The sequence below is a fragment of the Balaenoptera borealis genome (assembly GCF_965194805.1).
Source record: "Balaenoptera borealis genome assembly, chromosome: 5".
NCBI lineage: Eukaryota > Metazoa > Chordata > Mammalia > Artiodactyla > Balaenopteridae > Balaenoptera > Balaenoptera borealis.
In genome coordinates, this window is record NC_138862.1 from 123,348,407 (window position 1) to 123,371,512 (window position 23,106).

A 23,106-nucleotide genomic window follows, 5' to 3' on the forward strand; every position below is an offset into this window, starting at 1 on the left:
TGTTTTAGAAGACAGTATTTCCTTTTAGTCCTTTCTCCACCACACCCGCTCTTTAAGGGCAACTTTGGCATGAATGACTTGGCACCAACGATTAAAAACAATGGTCCTTAATATTTTGAAGATCAAGGACCCTTATAATGATCTCGTAAAGCTATAACCCAGAATCTTCTGGAAAAAGAATTCATGTACAGAATTTTGCATGCAATTTAAGGAAGTTCATAGACTCTATGTTCAAGATATTTTATTTTGCTAATATAAATAATACTACCACAGACAAATTTATGAATACAGCTTTTTCAAAATTCAGGATTATCTCATTAACATAGAACCCCTGAAGTGGAATTATAGGTCTGAAGGCCATGAACAATTTTGAAGCTTTTTATACATATTATCAAAGTCCTTTTAATAGTTTATGTTACCAATATAGGAATGTACCCACCCACTAAGGTTTACTCACCAGCACTGAGCATGATCACTCCCAATTTGAGTGAAAAAACTATCATGAAATATTAATTTACTTTTCTTTGATTACTGGTAAATTTTAGTATTTTCTGACATTCTTACCTTTTTTTTCCTCTTTTATGAATAGTTTGTTTATACACTTCCCATCTATTTATTGGGGACTTCAAATTAATGAATTTATTTTAAAATTACAGAAAAATCTAAAAATTTACTCCATTCCCCCAATTACAAAAAAAAGAGGTTATAAAGAGGAGGAAATCATATTTAATCCCCTAAGAAAAAAAAATGGTCCTTAGTTTTCCTAAGAAACATAATTAACTGTATGAAAAACACTATTAGATGATTAAAGTTCCTAATTTCAATGCTCATAATATAATCTACATACTATCAAAAAAAAACTGTATTTGAAAGTGAAAATTTATCAAAAGACAATTTTGATAAGCCAAGAATATACAATGAATTCACTGAGATGGTAAAAAAAAAAAAGTATATAAAAATATTTGATACTGCCTGTCCAGTTGTAATGAGGCCGTTAAAAAATGTGATCTTGTCACTGGAAGTATTCAGGCAAAGGCTGGATAACTTTCTTTGTTAGAGATAGTGTAAAAAGTGTTCTTTCATTGAGTAGGTGAGGACTGCCCAGCCTTACAACTCAGTATTCAATTGGCAGTGGCAATGGTGATGAAATGATATCAGTCAGTTGCTCCAATACCCTGGCACACTACACTCACCCTCCCCAAGAGTGTAAATGGATTAAAAGGCTAGAAGGTGGAACAGGTATACCAAAATATACTAGTAACTGCAGGATAGGTGTCAGAAAATTGAATAGGATTTCTGATCATTTCTGATCTTTTGGATAGGAGTTATATTATTGGCCCTTTTTTCTCTACTCTTGTTGGCTGCTCACCACCACTTAAACTAGTTGGAACTATCCTCTGGAGAAAGTCATGCTTACACAAACTTTGTAATAGTTTAAATGAGAGAAAAATATTTCAGTTAACATATGATAAAGTATGCAATTTAGGGGAGCTTCTCTTCGCTCTCAGAAAATGGCAGATAATTTGCAACCAATTTATAATTCTTTCTTAAAACAATATTTTTCTTCTGAGTATAGCCAGGTTACACTCCCGGAAATTATTTTTACTGATTGTTTTACTACATCTTCACCAATAATGAATGTTATAACTTTAAAATTTTGATACACAACAAACATCTCATTTTTACAGTAGAATATATTTAATTATTAGTGACTATATTCCTAGTTACAAAAGCAATAAAGAAAAATTTAAAAGTAAGGAAAAATATCCTTAATTTGGCAATGTGATGACTGCTGTTAGGTAACATTTTGCTACATTTCCACGCAGTTCCTTTTCTGTGCATATTTTTAATCTCAGATCATATTATATGTACAGTTTACTGTTCTCATTTTTTCCCTTCTGTATCATATTTTTTCATGTTCCTAATTATTCCTTTAAAAAATATCATGTTAATATATATGTAATTATTTATGTTTAGAATCTTCTATTTTGGGATGTTTAGATTGTGTCACATGGTTTTTTCATTGCTACAAATAAGATTATAAGTAACATTTCTGTCCACATTTCTGACCATTTCCTTGACAAATTCCTAGAGGAGGAAGTGCTAGGTTCAAGAATATGAACATCTTTCTTGTTTATGACATATCCTGCCAAACTGCTTTTCAAAATACCCTCTTCCAGTGGTGTATGAGACTGTACTATGCCTTTGCCATCAATGGTTATTAGTTTTCAAAAAAAACTGTGCTGTTTGATAAGCAAAAATTAGCACCTCGTGTTTGATTATTAGTAAGATTTAATATGTTGTACTTTCTTTTGAGATTTTTCCATGTCTTTTATTGATTTTGATGTTTTTCATCAATTCATCTAATATTAAGATTATGAATTTGAGATATATGCTGGACATATCTTTTGAAAGTTATCCATCTGCTTTCTAAATTTTGCCTGATGTCTTGATTCTAGAAGTTTCACTTCTATACAGCCAAAGGCTGTGCCACTGTGATTTTTCTCCAAAGTCCTTCCCTCCCAGTCAGTTAAATATTCACCTACATTTTCTTCCAGTTCTATGGTTTCACTGTTTATATTTAACTTTTAAACGCACCTGGAAACTAATCTGTATTTTCAACTTAACCTGCAGAATGTTCCAAACTAAAAATACTGGATCACACTGGTAAAATTATAGAAATATCATGAATTTTAAGAAGGTTTCCTGAGAGCAACATTAATTATTCTTGCAAATGTCTACTTTCTTTAAAGCAATATTTTACAGAGTAAAAAAAAAAAAAATCTATTTCTTTAAAACAAAGTAAATTGGAGGGGAGGGAGAAAAAAATGGCAGTGGGGCAGGAGATCTATTTTGGTTTAAAAATCCAAATTAATAAATATTTAAGAGTACTAACTACTATAGTTGGTCTTGATGATCGTTTTGGTCGATGATTAAGTAGTATATCAACAGCTCCCACTACTTCAGAGTCGATTGCCACCAAAAGTGCATCTGCGGACTTTAAACAAAAAAAAAAGGTTAAAAATGAAAATGGAGGATAAAAAGGTAAACTACTTATTTTTACTAATTCATAAAGAAAACTATTTTTTTAATTTAAACTGTATTATATACAGTAATACTGAATTTTTTAAAATTTAGACTGTCCAAATAGTACATTTGCTAGCCTTGGCAGTACTTCAGTGTACCACAACACACATATTTTTGTCCTGGTTTCACTGAATGAGCTGGTAAAATAATGAATGCTTGATAGTGGGGTTTATTAATGAAACAGTGCTGATCTATGCAGTATTTAAAGTTGATATGTTATTCTTTTCAAGATGTTTACTCTCGAACTTTGGACCAAAAGAATCTTCATCACTCCAAATCTATAAAAGAAATTGCCAAGAACAATTACTACAGGTAAAGGATTGTTTTCTGTCTGATAAAAATGATAATCAATGCAACCATGAGGCTAGGGGACAATGAAAAATATGTTAACAGAAGGCGGAGCCCCTCTGCTCTCATCTTTAAAGCACACATGGCTGACTGAAATGGTACAAATATGGCATTAATATTAGCAATCTTTTTCTTTTTTTTGGTGGTACCACACTGATTGCGGGATCTTAGTTCGCTGACCAGGGATCGAACCCAGGCCACAGCAGTGAAAGTGCCGAGTCCTAACCACTGGACCACCAGGAAATTCTCAACATTAGCAATCTTATCTAGTAAAAATCACAGAGAACTAGGATACCAATGTCCTTAGAGACAAGAGGGAGAAGTGACTTTATAGTTTTACTCCCAAACTACAGGTCATTTTGAAGCTCCAACTTTGACAGGAGGAAAAAGTAAATAAATAGAAGCTGAGGAAATGGAGATTTTTCAACTTTTCAATATAACAAACTCTTCAGTCCTATTGTGATACTTGGCAACTGAGACATCAGGTTTGGGGTTTCTTTTTGTTTTGCTTTGTTTTGTTTTTTAAGGAAAACCATAAAGGCAGAAGCAAAAAGTGGGGATAAGTAACGATTTAATCTAAGAAAATACCCTGATTATTTAAAAATGTACCCTGTACATTTTTAAACTATTATAGTGTTTAACAACTATTTAAATCAATATTCTCTCCCATGAAAATGAAATTATAACAGATCTTTAATATTCTTTGTAGCTGAAAAGAAAGCTTTCATCCACTTTCTCTAGACGTCAAAAACAGGACTAAAAATGGCAGACTTTATCTGGATGTCTAAAAATAGGACGAAGTACCCCAAATAATTGGGTTGGGGTCACATTCAACCATTAGGAACTGCCTATGTACTCCTATAGGAAAAACTCCCCACCCTCATGGGAAATTTAATTCATTATTTTATCCCTTAAACATTTTAGGGTTCACTGGGCTGTAGCCTATTCTTTAAAAGCTAGCGCTATTATTCTTCTGCTTTACAAACGTTTCTCTTCAGTTTTTACTGTACTTGGTCAGGTGAAGCAAACAAGCAAAAAGAACCATGTGTTCACTACTACTAAACAGTTCATTTATGGTTTTTAATTTTAACCTATAAAGCTAACTATAGTAATGCCACTGCTCTCAAAGTCAAAACACCAGGCAACTCCAATCATCTGAAACATAGCCATGGATCTAGCTGCAAATTTCTCCCCAAACCATACTGAGCTGTCACAAACTAACTTCATGGGCATTATTTCCTAGAAGCAACTGCCTCACCCACACCGACTTAAGAGTTGTCTATAAATGAGAGACACCTGGCTTTCCCAAGTACCCTTCAGGCTAGGTTAAAACCAACAAAGAAGGGAGGAAGGATGAAAAACCGCTAAAAGTTGATCATTGAGAAGATAAAATATCAGCATAGCAAAATCACTATCAATACAAAGCAGTCTGAGGCCACTTAATGTAAGGAAAAACATGTCAATAGTTTCAGACTAATGAAGCAAAGTAAAATGATTAAACTCTCAATGATTCCCACTTACGATGGTAAAGTTAAATTAAATTCAGATATACTATTTAGTAAAGAATAAAGAAAGATTAATGTTAAATCTTTCAATGCTTAAAAGGATAAGCTTCAGGTATAAAAAATTTATGTAAAAAAGTCATGTAAGGAGTTGCCCTGGACTTATTCTGCACAATGCTGTTACTTGATATATCAAACGCAGCTCTGAAGGGAAAAATGTTTTAAAATATTTTTTAAGTATCTCTAGGTATACGAATGTCCTCAATAGTTTTGCTTCCTAATTTTTCACAGATATTTGACCATTCTTTATTAAAAGCTATTCAGTACACACCTATTATGTATTAATGAGGTTACTATCTCCCTTCTCACCTCAGAATTTGTCTTTTCAACAATTCCCATACTCTCTCTTCTAAGCTCAGATACTCATCTACTTCCTTCCTTCCCAAAGCTAAATTTTCCACCTCGGTATTCTATTTAGCGCTCTGGTCTTCTACAGGACCTTGGTCCTTCCTTCGCAGAAACACCAGTCCCAGCCTCCACCTCCCCAAACCTCCCAAAACATGAAATACTTCCTTACTCTTTGCTAACTTGACATGATCCTCTTTCTCTCACCACTAGAGTTTTCTCTCTCTCTCAAACTCCTGTATGTCATTTTCTCTAATTCTACTGATGCCAGTTTCAAAATCCAATGGCCTTTCCTACCATTTTCCTTGATTTCTCAGCAACGTAATAAAACCGTTTCTTTGGTTTTCACAACGTTGCGTATCCTAACTCCTTTAATGAAACCCTTTCCTTCTAATGCCCTTTATTAATGTAGATGCTCCCTGAGAAAGAATCAGCACTAGTTGTTTGCTCTTCTCTATGATTTCATCCACTCTCATGATGTCGGGTCATCCCCATGGCCACGACTGCTGTATCTCTCCAGCCCAACCTCTCCCTAGAGATGTCAGCTTTCCACTGGAAACTGCCTGATAGCCCCAAAATAAACAAGGCTAAAACCAGAATTCACAGTTCTCTGCCCCAAGTTTGACTTCTCTTCTTAGCTTCCTGTTCTTCTTTCATCATTCTCCCAGTAAACCATGTTTAAGATTTTCAAATCATCTTGGACTCCTTCTCAATCCCCCCCTCCAAATTTAAATACTCACTAAGTTCTATCAATTCTTCCTTCATAACATCTCTCACATCTGCCATTTTCCCCCCTATTCTTATAGCCGCTATTCCAGTTCAGGCTTTAACCTCTTCACATCTGGATTATTATAAAAACTGCTCACCCAAGCTATTTATAGCCTTCCTCACTTCCCATTTTTTAATCTGTACTGAACACAGCCACTAGATTAGTTTTTCTAAAATACCATTGGACACATCACATCCTTCCTCAAAAATCATTTAATGATCTCACTATCATATAAAAGCCAAATTCCTTAGACTGGCATTCAAGCCCTTTTCATCAGTTTTGTCTTAGTTATTTTTCCAAATATTTTCCACTACTACCCAATCCAAATATTTTGTTCAAAAAGGTTAAGTCAGTTCACTGTCTCAAGAATATACATTTACATGCCTTTACGTCCTTCTCCACCTCCTGTTCCCACCTATCTACACATTGTTTTACAGTAGTTTTAGGTAGCAGGTAAAAGCATGGACTCTGGAGCCAGAACCTGGGTTCAGATTCCAGATCTGGCATTTATGAAGTAACTTTGGGCATGTTACTGAAACCTTCTGTACCACGGTTTCCTCCTCTATAAAATGGGAATAATAATAGCACCTATCTCATAGAACTGTTGTAAGGATTAAGGAAGTGAATATATTTAAGATTCCTGTCACACAGTAGAACTATATAAATATTAGCAATTATTAATATTTCAAGGCTGAGCTCAACTGCCATTCTTCCATGAAACCTTTCTTGCTAGCTCTAAACCACAGTGATCTTCTCTTTCCTGTGTCTCCAAAACATTTACTGTGAACCACAGAAGTTTAAGTATAAAACAGGGTTTCTCAATGGTGGCACTATGGACATTTGAGGCCAGATAATTCGTTATCATGGGGGGCTGTCCTGTGCACTGTAGGATGATTAGCAGCGCCCTTACCTTCTACCCGCCAGACGCCAGTACTAACCCACCCCCAAGCTGCAAAACCAAAAATGTTCCCAGACATTGCCAAATGTCCCCTAAGGGACAAAACTGCCGGTTGAGAGCCACTAGTATAACACAAGATAAAATACATGAAAGCACTTTGTAACCTCAAAACGATATACAAGGGTCAAGTACTATTAACACTCAGCATTTACGAAATACACTTTTGTATCATTTGATTGATTTAAAATTCATATGCACTTTCATTGTCCAATTAGTTTTAACATCCTTTAGTACAGAACTCATGTTTTACATATTCATTTCCACAATCACACCCAACCAAAGGCCTTGGACATCTGTTGATTGACAGATAAGACATAGGTAATTTAAGACGGAACACAGTGAACTGGAAAGAGCATGGGATTTGCAGTCAAAAGATTAGGTTCAAATCTTAGCTTTGCCCTTACTTATTTTAGAACTTTGGGCAATTCATTACAGTCTATGAGCCTCAGTTTTCTGATCTATAAAATATAACATCTAGACAGGCTGGCTATGATGTTCAAATGTGATCAGGTATGTGAAAGAACCATGTATATTGCAGAAATTTTATATACATAGAATCTTACATGTAAAAAGACAAAATGATTATTATATCAATACCCTAATACCTCTTTTACATAGAATCATCAGAGACTTTCTTTGCGACATTATTTTATAGGTAACTGAAGCTTATGCCTTTAAGTGTTTAACTCTGAAATTTAAACAAATTTGATGGAAGTTTTCTGCTTTCAGAAGTACTATATATATTCTTCTTTCTTCTAAAGTAATACGTACTGAATATAATTTACCTTTCTCTTACTGACTCTGGGCCATTGTTATAAACATCAATTACCACTCTAACATACAGTTCCCTTAGAGATTATCAGGTATCTAATGCTATTGACCTCTTTAAATAGAGTCAGAGGTACTGTGCCTAATTTTTTTCCACTGCAGCCTCATGCCCTTTCTGTTGCCCCTGTAATTCTCTATGGATTAGAAAACTAAGTAAGTTTGTTAAAGCGGAATCTAAAGTAAGAAAAAACAGATTTTGAAGGAGGACTCCAGAATTACCCCTATGATAAAGTTCATAAATGGGAAACTTCACCGCATCTACCCTGGCTGCTCAGAGGTATTTTTCACTTACTTCCTGGTTCTCGGGGGTGTTCTGGATAAATGAAATTTCTGGGAAAGCAATTTATTTCTACTCTAAATATGTATACATAGAGACAGTACCACATGTTTTAATATATATATATGTATTATTTATATATATAATAGAAACGTACATAGGACTAACCTACTTATTTTTTAAAAATCTTCTATGAGCGCTTCCTGATACCACTCCCAAAAAAGTCTCATTAGTTTAAAGCTACAAAAGAGCAAACAATCATACTGTTTGAAAGAAAAATAAGAGCCAGAATTCATATGCTAAGTCCCATCATAAGCAAACCAAAAAGGAAGGAAAATAATATTATTAAATTTCCTTCCAATCTCTTAACTGAATTCTTTCAAGACATACACATGCCTGCTTTTTTACACGAACTGATATGAAGACAAGCAGAAAGGTCAATGTTTTCCAGTTTAAAAAATCCATTCACCTTTAGCTATAAGCAAACACTAAATTTCAGACAAAAAGGACAATTTAATAAAACTTTGGAGAAAATCAAATTGAAAATTGCTTTGTAAGTGAGGAGTATTCTGTTTTTATGCTTGTAAATTATATGGGCCACAGAAATACCTGTTCCCCTGATACTTCCAGAACACCTGTACTATTTTTAGATATATAAGGTAAATAGTAACATAATAATGTAAGTAATAAAAACAAAGTCATCTTTAATAAGTCATGATAATTCACCTCTGTCGGATGGTTTAAAACATATAAGATAAGGGGCAGGAGTGAAAATTGGGAAGAAAAAGATAAATCAAGTCAAAATACTATACTTTTTTAAAAAGGGTTTTTTTGGTTTGTTTTTAAATTTTTAGTAGCTCAAAAGAAAATAAAAGGTGAAAGAAAGAGAGAAGAAAAATATAGAGAGAAAGGAAGGAAAGAAGGAAAAAAGGAAGGAAGGAAGGGAGGAAGGAAACTAGAAAGAAAGGAGAAAATATGGCATATCTAACAGTACTTAGAAGCTACTGGATAAAATTATCTAGCCTTGTACCTGACAACCGTAGTCCAAAAGAAGCTGCAGTATATCCAAGTTTTCGTTTTCAATAGTTATGGTAACAGCATTTCTCCCAAGCACATCTACGCAATTTATGTTCAAGTCACCTGAACTGTTTTCCTCCAAAATCTTTTTAACCATATAATAGTCACCTAAATAACAATATACAAACATAATTTAATATCCATGACATATTAAATAAGAATGACTGTAAAGAAAACTTAGCCTGTTGATTTAAAAGATTAAAAAACGTAAACTCATTTTTGTATATGGAAATGTGCAAAGAAAATGTGAGCATTTCCTTGCTGAAAACTTATACCCTGATACAAGAATATGTACATCAGTTGCAAACATAAAAAGTAGAAAAAATTTAAATGTACAGTTTAAAATAAAAGTTGTTTAAAATTCATAACTGATTATAAGGAGAAGAACTTTCAGAAGATATTTAAAGTAATAAAGAATGTCTAAAAACATAGACTGGGTGCTAGCAAAATAAGATATAAGCTTCAAGGATTTAAGTTTTATATCTCAAATACATACACACATTTAACTGTTAAACGGTTAAAAACGAGATCTAGTAATAAGTGGAGATGTTATAAAGAGGTTTTACAAGGGAAAATACTTTGGAAAAGCAGCGTGAACATGTATGTGCTTGCGGGTATGTATAGTAAAAGGGAAAGATGTCCAAAATTCCTAGTATCCTCCCCACTCTCCCAACACACACACACACACACACACACACACACACACACACACACAATCTCATTAATGAAGCTGTTTAGATTAAATAATGACAGAATATTCAGCTCACAAAACTCTAAAGCAAGACTATGACTAATGCTGGTAGAGGTCAATGTCAGAATATTTCAAAGCAAAATTTGACCTGTCAGGATTATGCAGATTAGCTTCTGCCTCACTCTACCCCACAACAAAACAGCTAACTCATAGGGGGAAATGAGAATAATTATGGAGGTAATCATTTTCACAGAGGGCCCACTATACTTGTCTGCTAACCAGCTGGTGTAGCAGGTAAAAGGGGAATAAGTCAAAAGAGAAATGCTAATTAAATGGAGAAAGAAAGCAAAGTGGGTTTTGTTTTATTTCATCTTACTTTTTAAACATACGATGAATAAATGATTTTAAGTGACTTGCAAATATAGCTGTTCCTTCGAAGTCTATGAATAAGAAACAGGAAAAGAACAATCAGAGTGGAAATCAGAAGGAAAAAAAATGATTTCATGATACAGAAAGAGAAAATTCTAAAACTGGACTAAATGAGTGAATAACAAAGAAAGGTAACAGATTTTTTTGGTTAAAATTTCAAATAAATTATGCTATTATTTTTAACCAGTGACTTTAAAGTCCCCACACATTTTGGAAGATGTTGAATGGTAGTTTTCTTGATGGTGTATCTCCTTAGTTCCCTCAAGAAGAAAACTAGTCACAAAAAGAAATTACTTCCTCATAGAACTACTAATTAATATTTAGACACTAACGCTCCATGGCAAAAAACTTACCAAACACTTCACAAAGTGAAGTCTTAGTCACAAGTTGAACCAATATGAACATGCAGATAGATCAGTGAAAACTTATCACTAATACCGGAAAATAACTTTAAAATCTTATTTCAGGTGAATTGATTTCAGTATCTTAGTTGTAGGAGAATGCTACCCATAAAAACCCTTGCTCTATTTTCTTTGGTTTCATGATGTGTCTGGGTGAGGATTAGATTTTATTTATCCTTCTTGAGACTCATTAGGCTTTCTGAAGCTAAGGACTCTGCCCTTCATTCATATGCAATATTTTCAGCCATTCTCTCTTCAAATATTGCTTCATCCCCTTATTATTTTTTCTCCTATTGGAACTTCTTTAGACATTATGTTAGATTGTCCCATTCTAACTTCTGTGTCTCTAAAGATTTATTTTTCTTCTTCTCTTTTTCCTGCATTCTGGATAACTTCTTCAGGTTTCTCTTCCACTTATTCCTCCTTCAACTATTTCTGTTGTTTATTCATTAATTTTATTTTTAATGACTACATTTTTTATTTCTCTAAGTTTTATTGGATTCCTTTCCACATCTTTGATTTACTTTATGTTTTAATTTCCTTATTTTAAGCTTTTTGTCATTTTAAACATACTTATTTTATGGTCTCTATATGATAATTATCTGGAGGTCTTAGGGATTTAACCCTATTCGTTGTGTCTATTGTGATAACAGGTGACTGTCTTCTGAATTTTTTAATTGGGTATTGCAAACTCAACTTCATGCAGGTTAACTGTGGGAAACTAGGCAGCCTAGTTTGGAAGCTTGTCCCACCAAGGATGTTTTGTGTTTGCTTCTTCCAGATAACTCAAGAGGTTTTGCTACCCTATGAATCCTTTTTATACTAATTTCTCAGTTTAGGTTTTCCCAGATCAAGTAGGTAATATTAATTTAAACCCCAAGCCAACAAGAGGCAGGAGCATAGTTAGAGTTCTTAGGGAAGTCTTATTTAAAAGGTTCTTTGTAGTCTCCCTGTGCTGATGGACCGGTTCTTTTCCTCATCTACCCCTTTGCTAAAAGTGTAGCCCTTTAAGGATCCTGGTTTCATGTTTGGATGTTGTTCCAATTCCCCCACTTTGTACAAACTCAAGGCTTTGTAACCTGTTTCCACAAGGGCATTAAAATTCAAATCCCAACAATGCCCAGACCAATAACTCTTGCTCCCATCCACGGAGCAGTCAAATGTCAGCTCACACACTCCTCTGTTTTTCAGTCTTTTCTTTATGTTTGAATCTGTTTTCCTTACTTTCCTGAAATCTCAGCTGTTCACTTAAATGTATGTTTATTATATTTTATCTAGCATTTCTAGGTGATTTAAAACAGAAGGGTTTTCAGATTATTTAGTCAGCCATATTGCTAGAGACAGAAAAGTATAGAGAGCTGTATAAATACAATTCTTATAAAATTTTATCAATTTCACATACAGCTAATGGTCAAAAACAACGGCTACACATTTTTAAAGTTTAGATTGCTGTTTAAAAAGTAATTGTATTGCAAATGTCAGATTCTACAGCTTTAAGGTTTCATACACTATTCCCATTACAGTTAGGGGGCTATACAAGGAAAAAAAACCTTAGAAATCAAAACCAAATAAGTAATTTTCATCCCTAAAAATAATAAAAATTTCCACCCTGTCATGGCTGACACACTCACGCAGATGAACAATTATAAACTATAGTCACAGAACCTATAGGAAACCTAGACTGGTTTCTAAGCATTCTACCAAAGTTTATATTTGCAAGCCATTTAAAACAATGTACTGTATTCAGAAAGCTCAGAACAGTCTTAATATTTAGGATGAGTGTATATGTAAGAAGAGGTGAGTACATTTAAAATATATAGCAAGAAGCTAGTTATACAGCAAGGATTACAAGTAAAAATGCCTTCTTGGGTCAGGCAAATTTAGAAATGCTTTTCATTTTACACTGAAGTTGCTTTTAATAGTTACATACATCTTTCATCTTTTAGAATATAACATATAGAAGGAAACACAACATGATCCATTTACTTTTTTGGCTAGATGGTTGTCTTTTTTTCAGTGAAGGAAAAAGAAACCTTTTCGATCAGTTCCACCAGTATCCAAATTCAACAGCAAAACTTCTCAGTCCCCTCTCCAGAGTATCTCCCATACTTATCCACTTGTACCCATGTACACTGTAACCCCCAGTTCAAGACACCATCATCTCTCTCCTGGACTCTGCATTAACGTCTTTACTGATACAGCTGCCTACACTCCAGTACAGGGGTCAACAAACTTTTTCTATAAAGGGCCATATAGTAAATATTTAGGTTTTTGGGGCCATATCATCCCAGTTGCAAACACTCAACTCTGCTCTTGCAGCACCAAAGTGGCCACAGACCAAATGTACACGATGAGCTCCAATGTGTTCCAATAAATATTTATGGACACTCAAGTTTCAATTTCATATAATTTTCACATGTTATGAAATATTATTCTTCTTTTGATTTATTCCCAACCATTTGAAATATGAAATATAAAAGTCATTCTTAGCTCACAGGCCTTCTAAAAACAGGTGGTGGGTGGATCTGGCCGGTGGGCTGTAGTTTGCCCACCTCTACTCTAGCACCACCTCTTTAGTCCACTCTCCACCCAGCATTCACAGTGATCATTTTAAAATTCAAATCATATCAGGTTTTCAATCCTCAAGATTTTTAATCACACTTTAAATGCCACAATCTTTTCGTGGCTTACTAAGCCTTATGGGACCTGGGCCGTGCTATCATTCTGCATTTACCTTGTTGCCACTCTCTCACTTACCCACTATGATTTTTCTACACCAATGTTTCCCAAACTGTAGGTTGAAACCCATTAGCAGTCATGAAATCAATGTAGTGAGTCCTAACCAACAATTTAAAAAAATGAAATAGTATAAAAAAATACTGTTGCAATCCCATGGATCCTTAGCAACAAATTCACCCTGGCCAACTGTGATATATTCACCCTGGCCAACTTGAGAAAGACAGTGGAGATATGTTATAGTATCAGTGAAGAACTGGTAATCATCTTTTCTTCATTGGCATCTCATTTTATTTTCTGACATATGATGGTAAATTTCAACATCACTGAAATGGGAGTATTAATGTTGGTCAGTTTAATTTTATAGTAACCAAATTTTCAGTTAGTTGTGAAGTATGGGAGAATTTATCTGTCAAAAAATCTGTAAAGTTTTTCAAACCAAGTTTTTCTAACAAACTTTTTGACTATGGCAACTGCAACATTCTTATTGAACTATTACTAAAGACACTTAAAACAGAAGATTTTATTATTAAGAGGAAAAAGAATGATGAAGTAAAAAAAATACAAAGCCATGATCAAATTCAATTGTTGGATCTGGAAATATAAATAGTGACAATACTGATTAAAATGTTAACTCTACAGCAAACTTCAAATTAGTTTGAACCAAATACTAAAAAGAAAAAAAAAAAAAACACACATGCAAGACTTTTAGAGTGAAGACAATTTAAAATGTAGTTTTACCAAATGTGCAAAACCCAATATTTATCATAGACCCCAACATGTTTGTAATCACATTGTTGTGGATGAAACCTTCAAAATTAGATACTCAGAAACATGGTATGCTGAACTGTCCGTAGTACTCTGAATATTTTTGGAAAAAGACAATTATTACTATAATTTCTTAGCCATTTATGTCTGTTACTTAAGACTATTAGTGATAATGAATATCACCTGGCAAAAGAGCAGATTGCTGCAGGAAAAAATTATACTTATAGAAGGTAATGCTGATTTTTTTAGAGTAAATTAGTTTATAAATTAAAAATTATTAACATATTCTTGAATCTATTAGAAGCAATGTTTACTTTGTAATTAGAGTCTGGTATATGACTTGAGATCTAATTCACAGTGATGTTACAAGTTGTATAAAACTTTAGTTAATATCAGGTATGCAGTAATACAGTTTCATAAAGGATTTATTGTGTTGCTTAAATTTAATCTCACATACACTTAAATTATACATATTTATAGAACTGAAAAAGTACACTATGGATCAATATAAATTAAGCTACAAAAAATATAAAAGGATTAGTGATGGAGCAACAAATATGACCAGAAAATAAACATAGGAGTTTTTTGGGTTTTTTTTTAATTAACAGAAGCTATTAATAACAGTGCTATCACCACTCTATAGGTCACAAAGTTTTGGCATCCAAAGAAATTCCACTGAATCTCATACTATACTGATATGGTATTGGAATTCTTTTAGTCCTGATAATTTGTTTAGGCTCTTAAAAGTCACTACTTACCTCTTAGTGATAGCTTTTGAACTCATTGCATATTAAACTACTAATCCTAGATCTTAAACTTCTTAGTATCATTAAACTTGGTGGCCAGTTATAAGGAAGATATTTCTAACACTGGAAGCATGGAAGAAGAGGAATTATTCTTAGGTTGCAACAATACCCATACAATAAAATTTAATCTTTTAACACCCTTCCCCAAAGTTTATAATATACTAGGTAAAGGGGTTTGGCTTGGGTTACATTTTTTTAACTGCCCAGATAAAAGACTGACTGTATACTAAGAATATCCCATCTTCCAAATCATAAATAGGCCATTTAAGTTAAATTGAGCATTTGTTTCTGCCCTTCAGACAGATCTATTAGGCACAAACACATTTTATTTCCCTTACTGCTCCTCACAAGAGCACAAGAGAGCATCTCCAGTACAGAAGAAGCTACTAAAGGACAGGGATGTAGTCAGTTATTTCTTGATAAAGCACCTTTCTCCAGTGTCCTAACAAAATTAACCTGATAAATAGTCAGATGATGAATTATAGAAAAGAACAGCAAGTTAAAAATGAAATAAAGAAGCACATTTCTGGAATCACTACAAAGAAATGCCAGTATTATACTACTATGAAGCAGCTAGCTGCTCAATGATTAGCCTCTTATAATAAAACTATCCACCAAGATTCTGGTGATTTGAGAGTCTTTTTTGTTAAAATAAAGATGAACCATACACTATGGCACCACTGGTGATTTGAAAAACTCTCCTGTACAAAATACTTAAATGCTTAAATACTAATGACAATTTGTGAAATGCCTGTAGAATTTTGTATATAGTACCCTCTTTACCTCTCCCTTCTGCAAAGTTTTCTTCCCTCACAGCACATACCTCTTAACATTAGGTGTCCCTTGTTGACACAAAACTTCTTGGCAGTACCCAGTACTCTGCACTTTTTCTTCCCACCACCATCCTCTCCAACCCCAAACACTTCAGAATCTCTTTTCAAATAGCTTTTTTAAAAAGTCCCATTAAATATATTAAGTGCTATTAAAACAACAGCTTAATATTACTTCTCCCAGAAATGTTACCCATTTCAAAAGCATGCTAAGCCAAAGGTATGCAAAGTCTAAGCAGAGTTCAGGCATCAAAGCACCCTCCATACAATGCAGCAAATCAATACCACAAAGGTGACACAAGATCTAGATTATTAGACTGAGCCCAAGAATAAAGGTGAAATTCAGCTCTCTCCATCCCTGACTCCATGCTGAAATTGCAAGAAGGGCCTCCTGACTTATTTATTGCAAATCGAATTTCCTGAAAATGCTCTTCATGAAAAGTTGGCAGGGACTGAATCCAGACTGAATCCTTTCATCATTTTCTTTTTCTACACAAGAACTGATTACTGATCATCAGCAAATTACAGGGTTTAATACTAAAGCTACCATCTACTCAACAGTTACTTTCAAAGAGGTGAATTTACAACTATATTTAGCTTGGGTGCTCCCTAAATAAAGGTATTAATTCTTTCTCCAGCCAGCAGGTCTGAAGTTAGACCCCTGTCTCCCACAAATATAAGTGGCTCATTACCATACTAATTCTCAGTGTGAAAGGAAAAAGACTTGGGTGGTAAGAATCACTGCTTAATATTCCATAAAACAACACTCTGGTTTCAATTAACCTTTACCTCTGAATTGCAGCATTCTACGTCTAAAAAGAATATGTGTACTTTCTGAGAATTTTATGTTGGGTGGGGGGCCAGACTTAGCTTTATATAACTAGCATAGGAGCCCTCAATTCACTTTTTCTTCTAAATTTTACGAAAAAGAACCGATGTTACCTTTGAGATGATTCTGACCCACTTTCAAGATCAACAATAGCCACTATTAAGTGGCCACTACCTGGATCTGCGCTTGCCTAGATCTATTGGACTAATAATTTACATAAAAGCTAGCTGTACACACTATAAAATCAAACTATAAAATCGTTTTCTTTCCTACCTTTTTTTCTTTACTCCTTAATCTGTACACACCTTTCAAAGCGTCACCCATCCACTAACAAACACAAAACCCCATCTCCACAATTTTTGCTTTAGGAATTCTCCTTAAGTGGAATACATTACGGACATTTTACACATGTAGTGTAAACTTGATAAATGAAAAAAGGATGAGAAACATAGATGTTCTAGAGTGGATCTGCTCTTGTGCTATTAAAGCTTTTTACTTTTATTGGATAAATATATAATCCATGGAAACCACAGTTAATAAAACATTCACAGAGAGCAAGTTTAACTTCCAATTAGTAAATCCAAATATGGATGTGTCTTTTCTAACACAAGTGATTTTCATTCATTCAACTACAACTAGATCAAAACTTAGTGGTTAAGAGCACAGGCTCAAAATAGATCCTAGTTCTACTACTAACTAATGTAACCTTGGGCAAAGTAATTCTAAAATTTTGCTAAGCCTCATTTTCCTCATTCATAAAATGGGGATAACAACATCTGGCTCATGGGGTTGTGAGGATTAAATGAAATCATCTATGAAAAGCATATGCACTCTACCCCAAAAGCTGTCTCAGTCAATGTCTGCCATTTGGCTTGATGAAAGCTCCAAAGTAATAGTGGAAACTATAGTTACTTCAGGAAACTTTTCACTTTTAGATCTGGTTTGGGTAACGCTAAAAAAAGTTTAACAATATTAGTGAATATAAACAAGTAAACAAAAAAAAACTGCTATAACTCAAATATATGTTTTCAGCATAAATGTATACCATAAGTACATGTAAGAAATAAGCCATTTTTCCAAATCTAACCTAAGAATTCATTTCAACATACCTGAAACAGAAAATACCTATTTAATCTCACTTGTTAAAAAAAGTTTTAATTTATATGGGGGAGAAAAAGCATGCATATTTACTTTCCACCCTACCCACAAAAGCCAAATCTCTCCAAGGATCTTAATAATATTATAAAAGGGAAACTGACGAAGAAAGAACATCAAGGCTATTTCAACTGGCACTACTGGACAGGCTACAGAACTGTCATACATTCAAACTCTTTTGAGATATGTCATGCAATAATCCTAAATATACACACCATACAAGTACTTATTCGAGCTATGTTCCATTATGACATTCCTCTGTCCTCAGTTTGACAGGAATATTAAATTGCCTTTCTTGACATAATTTCTGTTTGTTTTAAAATAACCATAGCTCAGTAAGCTGGGGTAGATGTAGCAGACACTTACTAATTCTAGTACAACACAACCTGTTCCCTTCCCCTCTCTAGAGAATTTTTGAAGGAAGAGAACTCAGACTATCCACTCCAGAAATACTAAATAATTTTACATAATCCACAGACTGATATTTATGAGGTTATAGACATATATTCTATGTTTCTTCACATTTCCAAGACTGTATGAACCTGTCCATGGTGGACTTTCACAAATGCTTTCATAATATAATTTAATACTATTACATAAGATCATAAAAAGACTCATGATGGACAGGGGTGGACTTTGTTTATACATCAATGTGTTTTCAAAAAGTTGTATAAATAAAATCCTATCTCAAAGCAGTAAAGGAGGTTAAGGAGGCTGTCATTTATTTTTTAAAAAAACACATACAGACAAACAAAAAAAATACTCTGTAGTTAATCTTTTCACAGTGTAAGTTGCCCTTTGGGTTTATGTTTTGGAAGTTTGCATGATCCTAAACATTTTTCCTAAGCAAGCATGGCCACTGGAAGGCAAGCTGAATAAATTTAGAAAGAGAAAATTTACAGCACTTTTTTACACGTAGGAAATAAAAGCAGTCTTAGGGCAATCAATTTCCCATTCTTTTTATTATATTCATCGATAGAAAGCATGCTTAAGTGAGGAGACTTTGTTATGGCCATAAAAGTGACGATTTCCAGATTTTTTTAAAAAACGAAAACGCATTAAATATATTCCACATTTTTGCCCTGTAATTATTTTGCACTACCTTTATTTCCCAAAGAAGGATGAGGAGCAATAAACCTTCCTCTCTAATAAAAAGCATGAACAAAGTTGTTCCATAAATTTGGAGAAACTCTGGAACTTAGGCAGAATTTCTCCATAAAGTGCTGTCTTTATGTCCACCTAGGATATTGACATACCTAATGCCATTCGACAGTCACTGAACACCAAGGCACCGGGTGGCTGGAGTTAAATAATACAAGTAAGGTTTTAAAGAAAAAAGAAAACAAAAAACCAGCTGAGAGCCCATAAGCAGGAGAAACCTTAAGCAAGGACATGGGATTTTTTCGGACTGAAAGGTCCAAAACTAGACAAAACCTCTGGGCTTCCAGAAAGAAAGAACTAAAGCCCCAAGCGGGAGACCAGGTCATGCAAGTGGTCAGTAGCGCAGGTGAGGCTGAAACCCTAGGGTCCCGGCCCCCACGACGCTCCCTGGACACCTGACCGCACGAAAGGAGACCACCGGGCTGGGCCGCCTCCCCAGGTGCGGCGCTCGGAGGGCGCCACCCGCGGCTGCTCCCGCCCGACAGCTCTGCACTCACAAGGCAGAGGCGGTGCCGGGCAGCCCGAGAGGTCCAGCGGGCGCGGCGCGAACAGACGCTCGGCGCACGAGGAAGAGGGAGTGCCCCGAGTTGAGGCTGGGTATGAGGGGTGTGAAGGACACGGGCATCCAGAAGCAGAGAAATGGGCCTAGCTCTCACCCTTGTCGCACGCCAGCAAGAAAAGCTTCTCATTCAGGGTGTTCTCCTCCTTCACCTCCCGCACATCCTTCAGCGCCATCACCTCGTTCGGCGACGAAGAGGAGGATGGGGAGGAAGGCAGGGAGGAGGAGGAGGCGCCCGAAAGGTCCGTGCTCGGGTACAGGGCCGCCATCATCGCGGCCCATGAAGGGGGCAGGCCAGGAGACGGGGGCGGGGCCCCCACCAGCCCCGACCCCGCCCCCAGCCCCGACCCCCGGCTGGAAAAGGGATGAGTCGTTCCCACGGCCGCCTCGGCGCGCGGCCCGTTGGCCCTGAAGGGCGTCGCCTCCCCACGGAGCCAGCACTCGCCCTCCACCGACAGCCCCAAATTGGTGGCGGCGCATGCGCGGCCCCGGGGCCAGCGCCCCCTCCCCAGCCGCCGGCGCCCAGGCCGAGCAGGTCCGCGCCCGTCCGGGGACGGCAGAGTGGCCCGCGCCAGGGCGGCAGCCGAGCGCGGGGCCGTGCCAGGAGCCGCAGGGGCCGCGCGGGGGGCGGCCCGGCCAGAGAGGAGGACGAAAATCGGTGGGACAGGAGCTCCAAGAGGCGATTCTGCACCAGCCGGGCTCCAGGGCTGTGAAACCGCCGACCGAGCTGCGCCCAGAGATGTTCGCAGCTCCCCTCACGTCATCTTCCGCTCGGTGAGAGCGACGACCACGGGGCGGGGTCGGTGGTGGGCGGGACCTGGGGCGGAGGCGGGGTCCGCGAGCGCACCGCCCCCTGGTCGGCTTCCAGCCTCGGAGGAAAAGGCGAATGGCCGGGTGTACTCTCTGCACAACCAGGTTGCAGGTTTGAGGTAATTTCCCCGCCGTCTCGGGCTGCGCACAAGTTAAACATGCAGCGGGGTGGTTCACTGAGCCTCTGATGACTTAACGTTTAGTCGAAACCCCCCCGTGGAATTGTTGAATTATTGCATATTCCTTTGTCCTCTGCCTAAAGCAGAAAGGACAGGGCCCTCGCCACGCCACCAGACTTGTGTTCGTCTGTGTGTAATTATGTTGGGCTAGCTACCCTTGTTTCTAAAACCGTATTAAAAAAAAACACAAAACTCCTTTGTGTTATAAAATTGACATAACATTTCTAGTATCATACATTTATTCGCATGTACCCATTGGATAAGCACATCTTTAGGATCTACTCTACGTCATAGTCCTTACCGTGGTTTCTTGTTCATCTTCACGTTTATAACTCAGATTTTAGAAGATGAGCGTTATTTAAGCAAAAGCTAACCGAAGTGCAGTAAGTGCTACTTCCTTGAATATTTTTTTTTTTAATTAAGCTTGTATTTAAAGCAGATTCTTGCACCTTTAAAAGCTGAGGGAGGGGGACTGGAAATTGTATCTCGAATAATTATTGCTTTCCACAGCCAACTGTGCAAAAATCTAAATTGCGCCCATAGTGCTTAGGTTTTTAAGGCAATACATAAATTTACTTGAGTACATGTATTTGAGAGAAATACTTCCTATTCTGTTCAGGTTGATTTGTTCCATCCCTGTCCCGGCCAACTCTAACTCCCAAATTTCCTAAATATATCTTTATCATCATTCACAGTGCTCTTTCGATCTTCTCTAAGAGGCCTTAGGTAGACAAGATTGCCCACCTTTCCAAACATTTTTATGTGTTTACTTCAAAACAGTTATCTATTAAATCATTTTAGCTTTTTCTTTATCTCTAGTAGATCATAAATCTGCCCCATTCTCTAATGTTTAATATAGTTCTAAGTTTGTGTATTTAGTGGAATGTCAAAATTGCTCGTTGTAAATCTGTGGCCAGTGAACGGAGTGGTACATATTTGGGTTTATCTGAGTGTGCTTACACACTCTTTGTAGTCCAGTAAAATTTTTTTCTCAGTAGCAGAACAACTCTAACCCGGACCCATCCAAAAGTTCCAGAGTGTTTAAGGGTAAAAATTCAGATGGCTCAGAACTATAGAAACCATTTTAATCTGAAGTTTTTTCAACCTTCTGTGTTTAGGTGATTCCTTTTCCATAAGGCTCCCACCGGGGCTGGACTGATTTCTTAGATTCAGGCGAATTCCAATTTACTTTAGGAGATAATCCTAGGAGGCATTCCAAAGTATTAGAGGGTTTTTCCTCCTTCAAAGTAAGCTAGTGTAGCAACTATATCTTCAGAAGTCTTTTTGAATCATCTCAGATGCAGAATATTCTCTGTTTCTCGGATCCTTTTTCATCCAGTGTAAGTTGGGGTATTTTAAGATCCTCTATATGATTTATTTTTCATCTGTGATATGGAAACCGATGATAGAGCTATGATGAACATGCAAGATTCAGAAGCATGCAAGATTCAGAAGCAGCACGTTACTTAAAGCAACTCACCGAACCTCATATACTGAAGAGCCATCACAACTCCAGTTGTGATGGAGAACAGAAAATCCAGATTCAGATCTAGACCTATAAGTAATAGACCCTGTCTTCATCTCCAAACTCTCTACCTCTCCCTCACTACTTTTAGGCCACATTTGCCTATTTCTTTTCTTAAAATGCCTGCAAGACTCTTCCTGCCTCACAGCCTTTGCACTTGTTCCTTCTACTGAAGTTTTCATCTGGCTTCTCCTCCTACCATGCATACCTCAGCCTATCACAACCTTAGAGAGACCTTCCCTGACCCACCCAAACTAAAAGCATCTTCACCCCAGTTCCTAAGTCTCTATCACATTTCCCTGTTTTATTTCTCTTAGTGCATTTATCACCATCTACAAATCCTATTTGTTTACTGTCTCTCTTTCTCCACTAGGAAATAAGATTCATGAGGCCAGAAAACTTTGTATTTTTCTCAGCTGAATCCCCAGTGTCTAGTATCATACCTGGATCATAATAGACAAATTTATGTTGATTAACTCAAATTATTTCATCACAAATTAAATTTGTAGTAATCATGTACTTGGTCTTTCCTAAAATTCTTCCTGTTAAAGAATCATAGGGCTTCCCTGGTGGTGCAGTGGTTGAGAGTCTGCCTGCCAATGCAGGGGACGCGGGTTCGAGCCCTGGTCTGGGAAGATCCCACATGCTGCGGAGCAGCTGGGCCCGTGAGCCACAATTACTGAGCCTGCGCATCTGGAGCCTGTGCTCCGCAACAAGAGAGGCCGCAATAGTGAGAGGCCTGTGCACCGCGATGAAGAGTGGCCCCCACTTGCCACAACTAGAGAAAGCCCTCACACAGAAACAAAGACCCAACACAGCCATAAATAAAAATAATTAAAAAAAAAAAAATCACAACCCTAAGAGGTACAGAAAATATTTAAAAAAAAAAAAAAAAAAGAATCATAGAACCATCTTCACTCCTCCCAAAACAATAAATTTTTTGTTGTTGCTTTACTCATTAGTGTAGGAATTGTTC

The 23,106-nt window shown here is 36.4% G+C and overlaps 1 protein-coding gene and 1 long non-coding RNA gene across 5 annotated transcripts in view; one reads left to right on the plus strand and one right to left on the minus strand.

Annotated features, from left to right (window-relative positions):
- TRPC1 (transient receptor potential cation channel subfamily C member 1) overlaps positions 1–20,340 on the minus strand; it is a 72,747-nt gene extending 52,407 nt beyond the window's left edge. The window contains exons 1-3 of one of the 4 annotated variants that reach the window (XM_082393767.1): positions 19,714–20,340; positions 9,205–9,359; positions 2,897–2,998 (exon numbers count right to left, since the gene is read on the minus strand). In XM_082393767.1, the coding sequence (XP_082249893.1) occupies positions 2,897–2,998; positions 9,205–9,359; positions 19,714–19,888 (432 nt within the window). In that variant the 5' untranslated portion in view covers positions 19,889–20,340. The remainder of the gene's footprint in view (positions 1–2,896; positions 2,999–9,204; positions 9,360–19,713) is intronic. The other 3 variants (XM_082393768.1, XM_082393766.1, XM_082393769.1) reach the window with 3 other exon arrangements.
- Positions 20,341–20,362: 22 nt separating this feature from the next.
- Positions 20,363–23,030, plus strand: LOC309629610. The gene is made up of 2 exons (XR_014245141.1): positions 20,363–20,545; positions 22,015–23,030. It is a non-coding gene; the product is annotated as an uncharacterized lncRNA (long non-coding RNA).
- Positions 23,031–23,106: the final 76 nt, after the last annotated feature.